Raw genomic sequence first — 13,226 nt, forward strand, 5'->3', positions numbered from 1 at the left:
AGATTGGTGCCCTGTTGTCCACTCTTTGTTGAACAGAGTGACCAATACAAAGCAACAAACGGCATAGGGTGCAATGCAGTTCCGGAGCCTTCGCACTTTGCGACATCATCGCATGACAAGAAGCACTCCTTAATTGCATCCCGCACAGTCGTGCCTTCAATAAGCTTCATTAGCCTGTCGTCACAATAGTGGAGCAGAATTAGTATTGAGTGGTGATGCCTTTGCGCACATTGCCGAAAAATGCCCACCTCTCCCTTATTGTTCACAAGATGGCAAGAAAGAAGCTTGTGTGGTATTGAGCTTTGGGTCCATGAATTCTGCACAGTGAATTGAGTTGTGCAGCTTGGATGAAAACTCCGAGTCTAAGTCTGATGGAGTTTTGCAGCAAGTTATTTGTCAGTGTTTGTAGATATGGAACCAGTCCAAATAAGTAAAATGGAGTACCGTCGACCTCCATTGACTACCCAAATTCGTAGTTCACATGTTTTCAGTATTTCATTTATATTAACGTTGCATATTGCGTACCGTTATGGCAAACTGACTTGGAATAAGAGGCCGGGATTGTGGGCTGTGTATTTTCAATGGTATGCCAGCATTGGCCACTGTTATTTATCTCAACCTAGCTAAGCCAAGAATTAATTGGACATCATAGCTTCTGTACCTGATCGTACAACCTTGACGCATAAAAATCTCTTCATATTGAATATAGCATTATGACGAGCAGTGTTTTCAGGTAAGATAAGGATACACAGTTCCAGTGGATTGGTTATTAATATGCACACTTGGACAAAACTACTTCACTGTTTACAAGGACTTATCCTGATTCATCGGGTAAACTCGACACACGGATTGCCTAACCATCGTTCTGATCGGATACTTAAGTCAACGTCAGACGTTGCGACGTTTCATGCCAACTCGACACGCCATCGGCTTTCGTATGAATCCTTCGTGTACCTCGAGCTAACGTGTGGATGTATTTCGTCGCAGGAGAACAATCAGTTCACATAATATGAAATAACCATATTAGATGCTCAACTTACTGGCTTGTGCGGTTCTTCAAGGACAAATTCATAGCGACGGAAAATGGAAGAGACGATAATAAACAGTTCCATTGTCGCAACGTTGCGTCCGATGCATGCTCTGCATCATATGATGATATCAATTGGTCAGGCAAAGCGATTGGCATATCACTTCGGAATTGCATACCTCGGTCCATATGAAAACGTATTGAATGCCTTCAGCAAAGTAGCTTGGCCGCGTTCAAGCCACCTCTCGGGACGGAAGACATCGGCATCCTCTCCCCACACCTTGGGATCGCGATGAATCGTATATGTTGGAGCGCTGAGGACTGTGCCTGCAGGGAACCACTTTCCGCAGACAGTGAGTCCGCCCTCAGGAACGAGGCGAGGAAGTCCATTACCTGACGTTGAGTGCACGCGAAGTCCTTCATGAATCACAGCATCGAGGTATGGCAAGTGCTTGACCAGATCGTAGCTCGCCACAGGGTCATCCAATGAAGCAAGCGCTTCATCGAGTTCTTTCTGCAGTTTAGCCTGCACACGAGGACTGGAGATAATATGGTACAAAACAGCACATGACGAGCTGAAAAGATGTTAGAATATCACATTCCTTCAAAAAGAAATGGTAATGTACTTTGCCGTCGTATCAGACCCAGCTATGAGCTGTGTCAGAGCATCAGCAGTGAGTTCCTCACGATTCAGCGGCCTCCCGTCCTCGTGTCGACCTTGCTGGAGTTTACTCAGTAAATCTGTCCTGTCCGTCGGGATCGCCAGCCTTTTCGCGACGGCTGCAACTGCGAGACCCGCCAGGTCTTCTACATCCTGGCTACCATCCGCATACCAGGGCAGGAGGCGCACAATCGGACGCCACCATGGAGGAAGGACGCCCATCGAAGCAGAATACTCGCTTCGACCATTTAGTACCTTCACTGCAGGAACTTCCCTAACGGCTACAACTGGCTTCTCTATGTCCTGCATATCTGTATTTACTTGACCATTCTCGGACATTGCCGCCTTCTGGTCTACAGCTGTCAGTGCAGCATCCTTCGCATTACGTAGCATACCAAATGGAAGTGCAAAAGCTAGGTCACCTGGTTTGTAGCTGACATTAGCACACATGCTATTTGTGTCTACGAGGCACTCACTAATGATATCAAACGCCAGATAGTTGCACCAAGGCATAGCATTGAACCACACACGTCCATCGTGTCCCTTCCAGCCTCCCTCACCTTCGACGCCTGTGAGTCCCTTTCTACCACCATCGTATAGCTCATCCCATTGTTCGAAGAGTTCAGAGACATGGAGGCGGATGTACGGCTCGAATTCCGACACGCTTTTCTGAGAGAAGCCGTGTGATATGACCTTGCGTTTTCTCGTGTGTTCTTCTCGTGAGCGGGTAGTGAAGACAGTGACACCGATGGAAATAAAAGCATCGTAAAAGTCTGTTTTCAGTGTTCCATTTCCGTGCCCATATATATCGCCAATCGCTTCTGGATCAGCAATGGAAACATGGTTGGGTGCCAGTCGCACAAATTTACCTACAACAAAATGCATCTTATCAGCGAGAAAGACCACGCAAGGAAAGAATACAATGGCCAATAGTTTTGTTTGCCATTTGAGCTATTAGGCGGAAAGTCGATGCAAACACCTACCATATTTCTTATGTTTCTCGTGAACCACTTCGGCACGGCGTCCCTGTGCGGCTACCCATCCGAGCCAGGCATCCGAAAACATAGCGAGGAAGGGGCCAGTAATGCCATTTCTCCTAATATGATGCTTGTCGAGCAAGTACGGTACCACATGCACGACGAGGAAACCAGCCGTGAGGCCTGCACATATCCAGAGATACTTCGTGAAGAAGGTGGAGTAGAAAATGCTTGCTATCATGAGTTTTCACTTGTGGGAAGAGTACAAATGCGAGAACTGGAAGCTGATAACTCTCAGCCAGCACGAATCCTTTATAACCAGGTCACAGTGGGTCGAAGTTCTCATCGTTAGCTTCTCTGGCACATTAAGTAGCCGAATAAAGTTCGTTTATAGTACGAGAAGTGGGGTGAAGACGGAGCATGGTTATGACAGAAATAGCTGGAAAGAGTTCAAGTTCGCAAATTGGACTAACAGACAGTCTCACTGCCTATTTATGGGAATCTTTGATCACATGCTATGCGTCTCAATCGGACATGGTACAAAGTGAGTAACGGAGCTCTGTTCATGAGGTCCCACTCAGAGCAAAGAAGGCCAAGAAGTTCACGAACTTCATCGTGTAAAGTGGACTCTTGACACCATTGATGGACTTCCAATATCTTCATTCTCCGTCCGTTTTGGTCGCCTGCTTCGTAGCCAAATCCATGTTACTCCTAAGAATAAATTCGGCATACCCGTAGCTCTTTTCTATATACTACATATCGACTGAGGAGACAAGGCGGATGTGAATTCAATACTTACATGCACCTAGGCCTTGATGTGTATCAAGTGGAAGACGCCGCGACTGCCTTGGAAGGTTCTCCTTCTTTATCCAGCGACTGCCAATATCAGTGGCTCTCACCATCTGACTTCTCACGTTCCGGTCGGTCAATGCTAGCTGAGGAATCTCCTCCCACCATTAGGCCGGTGGCACCTGAACATAACGATTTGAATGAATCTAAAACCAAGGACACGTTTCCTCCTGTAAAGTTCATTTGTTGAAAAAGGATGCATACCTTGTTGTACTCGGCAGTAAGATACGAGAAGTCCGCCGATGCTGTCCCCTTCTTTATATTGTGTCCGTTCTATGGGCCCCTGAGCCTTGCACAACGATTCTTGTTAATCGCGCTCCGTATGATTTCATCGACACTTGTTGCTTCCAAGCAACTCCGAAGCAGTATCCTGATATCCTATGTCTGAGTATTAGCTGCCGAACTATAGCAATGCTTGATAACACGTATAAAGAAGGATCCGGTGATTCCACCCACCTCCGTTCCAGGGGTGCACATGATAAGACATCTGCGTATCCTTATAGATTTTCTTTTATTTATTTGAATTTTGCAGTAGGCCCGATCAGCCCGTTTCGCCCGTTTCGTTACTTCTAACATGTTTTCTAAATACTCGTGTGGGACCCGATCTCCATATCTAACTATTTCGGAGGTACATTTGCAATTTGGTATGGATCCGACTTATCGCAAGTGCACGGAGTATCAGACCGAGACAATTTCCATTGTGCATGCATCTACCGAACTAAACGCATGCCATGAGCTACAAATCGAACTTCACATGATTATTCAGAATTATACTTCATTCACGCAAGATTTCACAACCACCACTTTAAATTTACCTTTTCCCTTGTTTCGTGAACCGAATTCATATTTTGCTGGGTCGGCCATGACTTATTATATTTGAGACTTGTCACGGATTTTCATGCCAATGCTACATGTCAACACCTTCCGTACCATCCCGACCAATCGAGTGTCTTCCATTCGCTTCATCAACTTGCCGTCACGACGCCTTAGTATGTGTTACCAAGGAGGCCCATTTTCCCTTTGTGGAACACCGTATTGCAAGGAAGAAACATGCATGGTACCGAAGTTTTGAGTCCATGAATACCGCACGGTGAACCGGGTCATGAAAACTCTCTATGACCGAGCGTGGCAAGTTGTTTGTCGTTGTTTGTCGTTATCTGTTGGTATGTAACTTAAACCAGTCCAAATAATGTACAACGTAATCCCTAGCTCACATGGTTTCAGTGATTCCCTTGTGTGCATAAATGCATAATATTATTCTATGTTGATTCAAATTAGAGGTTGGAATCATGGGTTGTGTGTTTTAAAATTTAATGGCATCCTGTATTGGCCACTGCTATTCATCCCGATCTGGATAGGCTAAGGATTAATGGGCACCATTGCTTCTGTACTTGATTGAACAAGCTTAATGCATAAGCTTCTCTTCATAAAATATATGCTTACTGAGTACGTCATCATGATGAGCATTGTATGCAGGTAAGGTAAAGATGCATAGTTCAATTGAGTAGGCTACTAATTATGCATACTCGAAGTAAGCTACTGTTTCACTATTCACAACGCACTTATTCTGATTCATCCGGTTGATACGATGCATGCATTGCCTGGCCATCGTTCTCGATCGATTACTAAACTCATCATCAGACGTTACGACGTTTCATGCCAACTCGACACGCCATTGGCTTTCGTATGAATCCCTCGTGGACCTCGAGCTATCATGTAGGTGTATTTCATTGAAGGAGAAAAAGTCAGTTCACACAATATAAATTGATCTAACTCGAAGTGCAGCTTACCGGCTTGTTCTGTTCTTCGAGGACGAGGTCATAACGACGGAAAATGGAGGAGATGAAAATAAACAGCTCCATCGTCGCAACATTACGCCCAATACATGCTCTGTTTTACGCGACATTAATTATTCAGGCAAAGCGGTTGATACCTCATTTCAGAATTACATACCTCGGTCCATACGAAAACGTATTGAACACCTTCAGCAAAGTAGCGTGGTCACGTTCAAGCCACCTCTCGGGACGGAAGACATCAGCATCCTCTCCCCATACTTTAGGATCACGATGAATCGTATACGTTGGAGCGCTGAGGACTGTGCCCTCCGGGAACCACTTTCCGCAGACAGTGAGTCCACCCTCTGGAACAAGACGAGGAAGTCCAACTCCTAATGTCGAGTGCACGCGAAGTCCTTCATGAATCACAGCATCAAGGTATGGCAGGTGATTGACCAGGTCGTAGCTCGTCACAGGATCATCAAATGAAACAAGCGCTTCATCGAGTTCTTTCTGCAGTTTGGCCTGAACGCGAGGGTTGGAAGTTATGTAATACATAAGGGCGCATGTTGAGCTACAGAGGTATTAGAATTTCAAGTTTCCTCAAAAAAGGAATTGATAAAATACCGTACTTTGACGTCGTATCAGACCCAGCTATAAGCACCGTAAGAGCATCAGCGGTGAGTTCTTCCCGACTCATTGGACTCCCGTCTTCATGTCGACCTTGCTGGAGTTTACTCAGTATGTCTGCCCTGTCCGTCGGGATCGCCAGCCTTTTCGCGACGGCTGCAACTGCGAGACCCGCCAGGTCTTCCACATCTTTGCTACCCTCTGCATACCAGGGCAGGAGGCGTGCAATTGGACGCCACCGCGGAGGAAGGACGCCCATCGAAGCGGAATACTCGCTTCGACCATTCAATACCTTCACTGCCGGAACCTCCCTAACGGCCACAACCGGTTTTTCCAGGTCTTGTATGTTCACTTGACCATTCTCGGACATTGCCGCCTTCTGGTCTACTGCAGTGGGCGCAGCATCCTTCGCATTACGAAGCATGCCAAATGGAGCCCCGAAAGCCAGGTCGCCTATTTGTTGAAGTACGTCAAACAGAAACAATCAATATACTTGCTATTTTTATGTCTTCAAGACACGTACCGATGATGTCAAACGCAAGATAGTTGAGCCAAGGCATGGCGTTGAACCACACACGTCCATCGTGCCCCTCCCAGCTATTATGTCCTTCGACGCCTGTGAGACCCTTTCTACCACCATCGTATAGCTTATCCCACTTCTCGAACAGTTCGGCAACATGGAGACGGATGTACGGTTCGAGCTGCGATATACTTTTCTGGGAGAAGCCGTGGGCAATGACCTTGCGTTTCCTCGTGTGTTCTTCTCGTGAGCGAGTAGTAAAGATAGTGCGATCGATGGAGAGGAAAGCATCGTAAAAGTCAGTTTTCAATGTACCATTTCCATGACCGTATATCTCGCCAATTGCTTCTGGATAAGCGATGGAAACATGATTGGGTGCCAGTCGTACGAATTTACCTGCAGTGAAGTGCACTTTGTTAGCAACGAAGGTCACGCAAGAAAAAAGGATACAATATTGGCCTGTTTTTTTTTTGGCTCTTTGGCCTACCAGTGCAAGGTCAATGCAGGTACTTACCATACTTCTTATGTATTTGGTGAACCACTTCAGATCGTGGACCTTGTGCGGCTACCCATCCGAGCCAGGCATCAGAAAATCTAGCGAGGAGTGGGCCAGAAATGTCATTCCTCCTAATATGATGCTTGTCGAACAAGTACGGCACCACATGAACGAGGAAGAAGGCAGCTGTGAGGCCAGTACATAGCCAAAGATAGTTTGTGAAGAAGACAGAGTATAAAATCTTCAAAATCATGAATTTCGCTTTGATTCACTTGCGGGAGTGCAGTTAATAGGAGAAGTGGGAGCTAATAACTCTAGCTTGCAATCCACACAACCCTTTTATATCTAGATCATAGCAGGCTAAATTTCTCATCGTTGAATTCTCTGGCAGATTACGCAGCCGTATAAAGTTCGGTTTCGTAGTAAGAAGTGGGGTGACGACGGAGCTTGCTCATGACAGAAATAGCTGAAAGGAGTTCAAGTTTAGCGAATTGGACAAACAGATGATCTTATTTCCCATTTATGGCAATTTTAGATCACATGCCATGCGTTTCAACCGGACTCAGGCCAAATTAAGTGAGTCAAGCTTTCGATTTTGACCCACACAGAGCAAAGAAGCTCGCGGGCTTCATCGTGTAAAACGGAGTATTGGCATCATTGTTCATGCGATGCCGATGGCCTTCCATTAATCGTCATTATGTTGTCCGATTCGTTCGCTTGCTTCGTAGCCAAAGTCGTGTTACTCACAGAAACAAATCCAGCATATCCGTATCACTTTTCTATATGCTACAATCTAGCCAAGGATACAATGTAGATTCCGTCCGTATACTTACTTGTACCTGGCCCCTGACGTTATTCAAGTGGAAGACGCTGAGGCTAACCTGGAAGATTCTTCTTCCTTTCCGCTGGTTCGCCAATATCAGTAGCTCTCACCATTCAACTTCTCTGAAGTTCCGTTAGATAGGCCAACTGTTCACGGGAAGATGCATAGATTACTAAAGTATATTCCCCCACCCTTCGGCCGAAGATACGTGCGTGAATATAGCGATTTGAATAAATTGGATACAACGTCATGTTTCCCTTTGCTAAAAAACATGTTATTGGGAAAGTTCATCTGCCATGTTGTGCTAAATAGAAAAGCGCAAGATGTCCGTAGCTACTTTCACTGAAATTTGATCCGTTCTGTGTTATTGGTCCAGAGGGCTACTTATTAGAGGTCTTGCATAATGATTCCTGTCCTGTCATTTGCTCTCCCTATTGACAGCTATTGCTTACAAGTCATTCCATCAGAGTATCCTGAATCTGATACCCTATGCCTTGGTCACTGCTTTTCCAATATATAGCAATCCTCGATAACAAGTGTATAGAAACATCTAGTAATTCCGTCCAACTCCGCTTCGGAGGTGTGCATAGAAAGACATCACAGCACCGAAAAGAAGTTTTATTATTTACTTTTTATGGTTCTCCCGATCCACCCGTTTCCACCTCTGCCGTGATTTATAGCATATATTCTGAAGCCCCGTGTAGGCCGGGTCTCGATATGAAACCATTTCGAAGGAGTTATTACACTTTGCCGTATAACAAGGATCCGTCGGATGCGAACTTACCCGTTCCGCATCCGTGAGAAAATACTGCCGAAGGCGGCTAAGTGCCGCAGTACGTGTCACTGTCAGTATGTGCTTTAAGCTTGACACACTTCACAAACATGGCTCAAGCAGAGCACTCTGCTGACGAGACAACTCGGCGGGCCTTGGAGGAGTTAGCCCTTCCAATTGAAGGTGTAGACACCAATGTTGTTGCAAACGGTTCTCTTCCTAATGGTATCAACGGCAAGAGCGCACCCAGCAGTCCAAGTCCGAGGACTTCTGGTGAACATTCTGGACTTGACAGAGTCTCTGTTTTACAGAGAGAACTCGATCGTTGTCGAAAAGAACGCGATGACTTTGCAGGAAAGTACTCGAATCTCCTGTCTCGGCTGAATAATATGCGTACGGCGCTCGGAAACAAGTTACGGGAAGAATCTGTACGTCTATATATTCATTTCATACATTCGTATGGTTAATCGCAATTGTTGAATATTAATTGATTAGGAAGAACTAGATAGGCGCCAGCAGATCATTGACCAACTAACTGCACAAAACGAAGATCTAACCGCGACTGTAGAAACACTGCAAAATGAGATCGTCACGTCAAACTCGGAGGCAGAACGCGCATCGAAGGAACTCGAAGCTATGCGAAGTCGTGCATATGAAGAGAGCTCACAAGAAGCTCTTGTACGCGAACGCGAACTCCGAGAATTACAGGTGGAACTCGAACGGTGTAGAATGGAACGGGATGAGTGGGAACGGGAGGCACAGGAGGGCCGTGTCACTGTAGACGAGGCAAAGACGGCAGCGGAGAATTACAAGCGAGATCTTGAGATTGAACGAGAAGCTCGGCAAAAGGAATATGAAGAGTTGGAGGTAGAACGGGAAAGGTCGATGAACTTACAATCCGTCCTTGAAGATTTCCAAAATAGTATGTCACTTATATCGGAACTGGATCTGTGGTATGCTCACTTTGCAATACAGCGAAGGACCATGAATTGCGACAAGCCGTCCGAGACCGGGATACACAGCTGAATCAGCTTACCCAGACTCTGGCTGAGTATAAGCACCGCGCGCATACTGCTGAAGTGAGACCCCGATTCGCAGAAGACACTTGTTGCAAAACACGCTGACCTTCCTTATTAGCTGCAGTTAGAAGAAACTTCGACCAATACAACAAGGACGGTCGAACTTGAGAAAGAAGTCAAAGAAAAGGAGCTCCTCATTAGGAAATTCCGACATGAAGGTATGCAATTACAATCTTGTGATTTCATTAAAGATGTCTTGACGTGACTTGCGAAGCCGTTATCCTCAATGAACATCTTACGGAGGCACTTCGACGATTACGCAAAAACCAGGCAGATAATAATGTCGATCGTCGCCTTGTAACAAATGTTCTACTCCAGTTTCTGACAACTCCGCGGGCCGATAGTAAACGCTTCGAAATGCTCGGCTTATTGGCGACCATCCTTTCTTGGGGTGATGCGGAGCGTGAGAAGGCCGGACTTCAGCGTGCTGGATTGGCAGGCTCCTCCGCACTACAGCGACCTTCTAGTTCCGCCGCAGGTTCGTCAAAAGGCAAAGGTTCGGCTGAACTTGACACGAGCGATGAGACTGAGGTAGGCTTGAATAATTTTTATCTATCTTCCCATGTACTGATATGTTTGTAGTCATTCTCACAACGATGGGTCGAGTTCCTTCTCAAAGAATCGTCAGGTGGCGCTTTCGGGCCTGAGGCCACCTCTAGTATCTCACAGGGTTCCTTACATTCATCCTCTACATCAGTAACACCTTCTCGATCAAACCCTTCCCTTCCTTCATTGCCTGGTTCGCCTAGATCAGGAGCCACTTCTCCCGGGGCAGGATCGCGTACACTTCGATTAGCATCGTTCACTTCGTCCGCAATGGCTAGCTCACCGAATCTGACTGGTGCGGCCTCATCTTCGCGAGACGAACGGTAGGCGATCTCGCGCTGATCGGTTTTCGCGACCTTTGCTTTGAACTGTCCCATGTTGTTGCTGTCATTATTTTCTTATTGGACTGTCATGTATACGATAGCACTTGTATTATTATTAATTCATCCATCGGAGAGATCAAGTTATTGCAGTCTTAAGTTCGAAGTCATGGTATCGTTTATTTGGTATCTACTTACTATACTTCCTCATCCTCGCATCGGATTTATTTGGTGATAACGTCTTTCATTAGAATTGGGATTATTCTGTATCAAACACTTTGCCACAATACATCGTTCTGGTAAGACTCATATCAAGTATTCATGCAATTACATTTGACAGTATTCATTTCATTTTCATAGATCAAGCCATAATGGCAAGGTTAGCTAGTGTGAATTCTGGCCTATTAGATGCTTTTGGGGCCTGTGAGTTGATTAACTTGACTTTGCCACAATCAGTCATGGTCATCATCCTTACAGAGATGCTGACCTGAGAATGGGATTGATCTTAAGGGAAGGCTTCTTAGTAGCTAAGGACAACAGTCAAGGATGGTCACCTAGTTAGATAAACTACGGAACCATGTGGGTCGACCTGGAGGTCATGGATGCTATGTGATTAAAACTCTATCTTATTTTAGATTTTCAAGCATGTTGATTGACAGGTAAAACTCCGACTTGTGCGACGAACTTGCACTGCTAGCTAGGAGCGCACACCGGTGTGTGCCTTTAGAAAGTCCGGAAAAGAGGACCAACAAGGGCTGTACCAGATCAAGTGCGTCAAGCGCTTCACGGATCTCTTTAGTAACGTTTTCTCCAATGGGCATACCGTAAATCTGGTGCACCAGGTGTAGGTTCACAACACTCGTAAGAGCATCTTTAACTCCCTTCAACGTTCTCATATGCGCGACGATGGTAGAAACTCCGCAAATCGAGACCTTCACGTCAGACTCAGAGCCCGGAATGCACGTCGAAGGAATATTACAAGTGGAGCTCGAGGAGTGCTAAATGTGATCCTCAATGAACGTCTTACGGAAACATTCTGGCGACAAAGCAAGAACCAGGTAGATAATAATGCTGACCGTCGCCTCGTAACGGTCCCAGCAGACATTCTACTTCAATTTCTGACAACGCCGCAGACCGACAGTAAATACGTCAAAATGCTCAGCTAACTAGCGAGCAGCCCTCTTGGGATGATGCAGAGCGAGAGAAAGCTGGACTTCAGTAGGCCAGCTTGGCAAGCGCCTCTGGGACCCTCCGGTTTGGACGCACGGTTGTCGAAGGACGAAGGTTCGGCCGAACTTGACACGAGTGATGAGACTGGAGACTCGCTTAAATCCGGCCTTTCGAAATGCTAATTATAATACGTTTAATAGTTATTTTCGCAACAATGAACCGAGTGTCTTCAACGACTCTTCGAGTGGTACTTCCGGGCCTAAGGCCGAGTCTGCTTCCCCGCAGGGATATTTCATATGCTTCGCCTTCGTCAGTGACTTCTCTCCGGTTAGCCTGAGGGCCGCACACATTTAGACAGCATTGTTCCCCTCCTGCGCGAAGGTTAGTTTACCTAACCTCTTGGCACAGCCTCATCCTTGCAAGACGAACACAAGCTCGTACTAATTGGGTTTTTGACCTTTGCTTTTAACTGTCTACTACTGCTGCTGTCACTATTTTTCTATTGGATTGTCATGTATATGATAGTATCCGTATTATTATTCACTCATGCACTGCAAGGATTGAGTTGTTGCGGTCCTAGCCCCGAAGGCATCGGCCTTTCTATCTCCATCCATCTAAGAAGCAAAGAATGTGGGGACATGAGAGCTAATAAGAATGCAGTCATTCCTGCAAAGTCCTACAGCGTTTCCGGAAAATGATGACAGCAATCCCAGTTTTGCCTCGTGCCAGCAGGACATGATGTGCTACAAGTTGACAACTTCAGAGAGTTCTTTTTACACTGTAACAATTGCCTGAAGGAAATCAAAGTCTGTATAAACACTTAAGTGTATTACTAAAATTCATACATCCACATAGCTCTAATATCTGAGCCTTTCACTAGTCTTCACTCACAAGGTATGCAGTAAAGATGAGTACTGCTTGCTAATACAGGTAGATCACGTGAAATGATACTATATAAGGTAGGTATTCCATATGCGGGAGGTAAAAAGGTGGCACAACTCGGACCGCTGTCATCATTTTAAACAACTGTATTGTCTCGTCACCTTTTACTAAGTGTCTACTGCTATGTGCTCGATTTGTACTGTTCGCTTTCCACCTGACTTCTAACATCCGAGACCCTGCATCGGATCTATTTGGTCGTAACCGGCTTGCCTTAAAATTATAAGTATTCTGAAGCATATAATTTGCCCTATATTACACGGTACATAAACCTCCGAGTAAACTAAAATTAAAAAATAAATATAATGATAGCCTTTCATTCACGTAGATAATGCCCAAATAAGCATAGATTCGGACCACCAGTGAGATCCGGAGTGTAGCATCACATCTACAGAGGCCAATTATGATAGCCCGCTCTTACAAGTACATTGAGCATATACCGTGAAGAAAAATAATGCATGAGTAGACAACTGAATTGTGAGATTAGTATCCTGGGAAAGCCAGGATAGTCGAGTCTGACTTACTATGTACTTCAGATTTCTACAGAAGGGTGAATAGTTTTTGGTCAAGAGAACCAACGTACCCTGTATCAGATTGTCGAGAGTGTTGTTTTAGCCACATACTTCTTAGCTTACGAACGAG

The 13,226-nt window shown here is 45.6% G+C and overlaps 3 protein-coding genes across 3 annotated transcripts; 1 reads left to right on the forward strand and 2 right to left on the reverse strand.

The window, feature by feature from the left end:
• Positions 1-765: 765 nt before the first annotated feature.
• FOMMEDRAFT_130308 (cytochrome P450 monooxygenase pc-bph) lies at positions 766-2,963 on the reverse strand. Its single transcript, XM_007272006.1, has 6 exons — positions 2,672-2,963; positions 2,165-2,557; positions 1,654-2,110; positions 1,207-1,602; positions 1,041-1,140; positions 766-960 (listed from the first exon to the last, which is right to left on the reverse strand). The coding sequence occupies exons 1-6, from the start codon at positions 2,904-2,906 to the stop codon at positions 889-891; spliced, it is 1,653 nt and encodes a 550-aa protein (XP_007272068.1). The 5' UTR covers positions 2,907-2,963; the 3' UTR covers positions 766-888.
• A 2,026-nt stretch (positions 2,964-4,989) lies between these two features.
• Positions 4,990-7,226, reverse strand: FOMMEDRAFT_24265 (cytochrome P450 monooxygenase pc-bph). The gene is made up of 6 exons (XM_007271958.1): positions 6,954-7,226; positions 6,443-6,835; positions 5,922-6,372; positions 5,468-5,863; positions 5,305-5,404; positions 4,990-5,223 (listed from the first exon to the last, which is right to left on the reverse strand). Exons 1-6 carry the CDS (start codon positions 7,186-7,188, stop codon positions 5,152-5,154), a joined length of 1,647 nt encoding a protein of 548 aa, XP_007272020.1. The 5' UTR covers positions 7,189-7,226; the 3' UTR covers positions 4,990-5,151.
• Positions 7,227-8,719: 1,493 nt separating this feature from the next.
• Positions 8,720-10,581, forward strand: FOMMEDRAFT_130316 (uncharacterized protein). Its single transcript, XM_007272007.1, has 6 exons — positions 8,720-8,958; positions 9,026-9,452; positions 9,506-9,609; positions 9,668-9,767; positions 9,824-10,140; positions 10,192-10,581. The coding sequence occupies exons 1-6, from the start codon at positions 8,920-8,922 to the stop codon at positions 10,480-10,482; spliced, it is 1,278 nt and encodes a 425-aa protein (XP_007272069.1). The 5' UTR covers positions 8,720-8,919; the 3' UTR covers positions 10,483-10,581.
• Positions 10,582-13,226: the final 2,645 nt, after the last annotated feature.

Source organism: Fomitiporia mediterranea (assembly GCF_000271605.1).
Source record: "Fomitiporia mediterranea MF3/22 unplaced genomic scaffold FOMMEscaffold_20, whole genome shotgun sequence".
Classification (NCBI taxonomy): domain Eukaryota; kingdom Fungi; phylum Basidiomycota; class Agaricomycetes; order Hymenochaetales; family Hymenochaetaceae; genus Fomitiporia; species Fomitiporia mediterranea.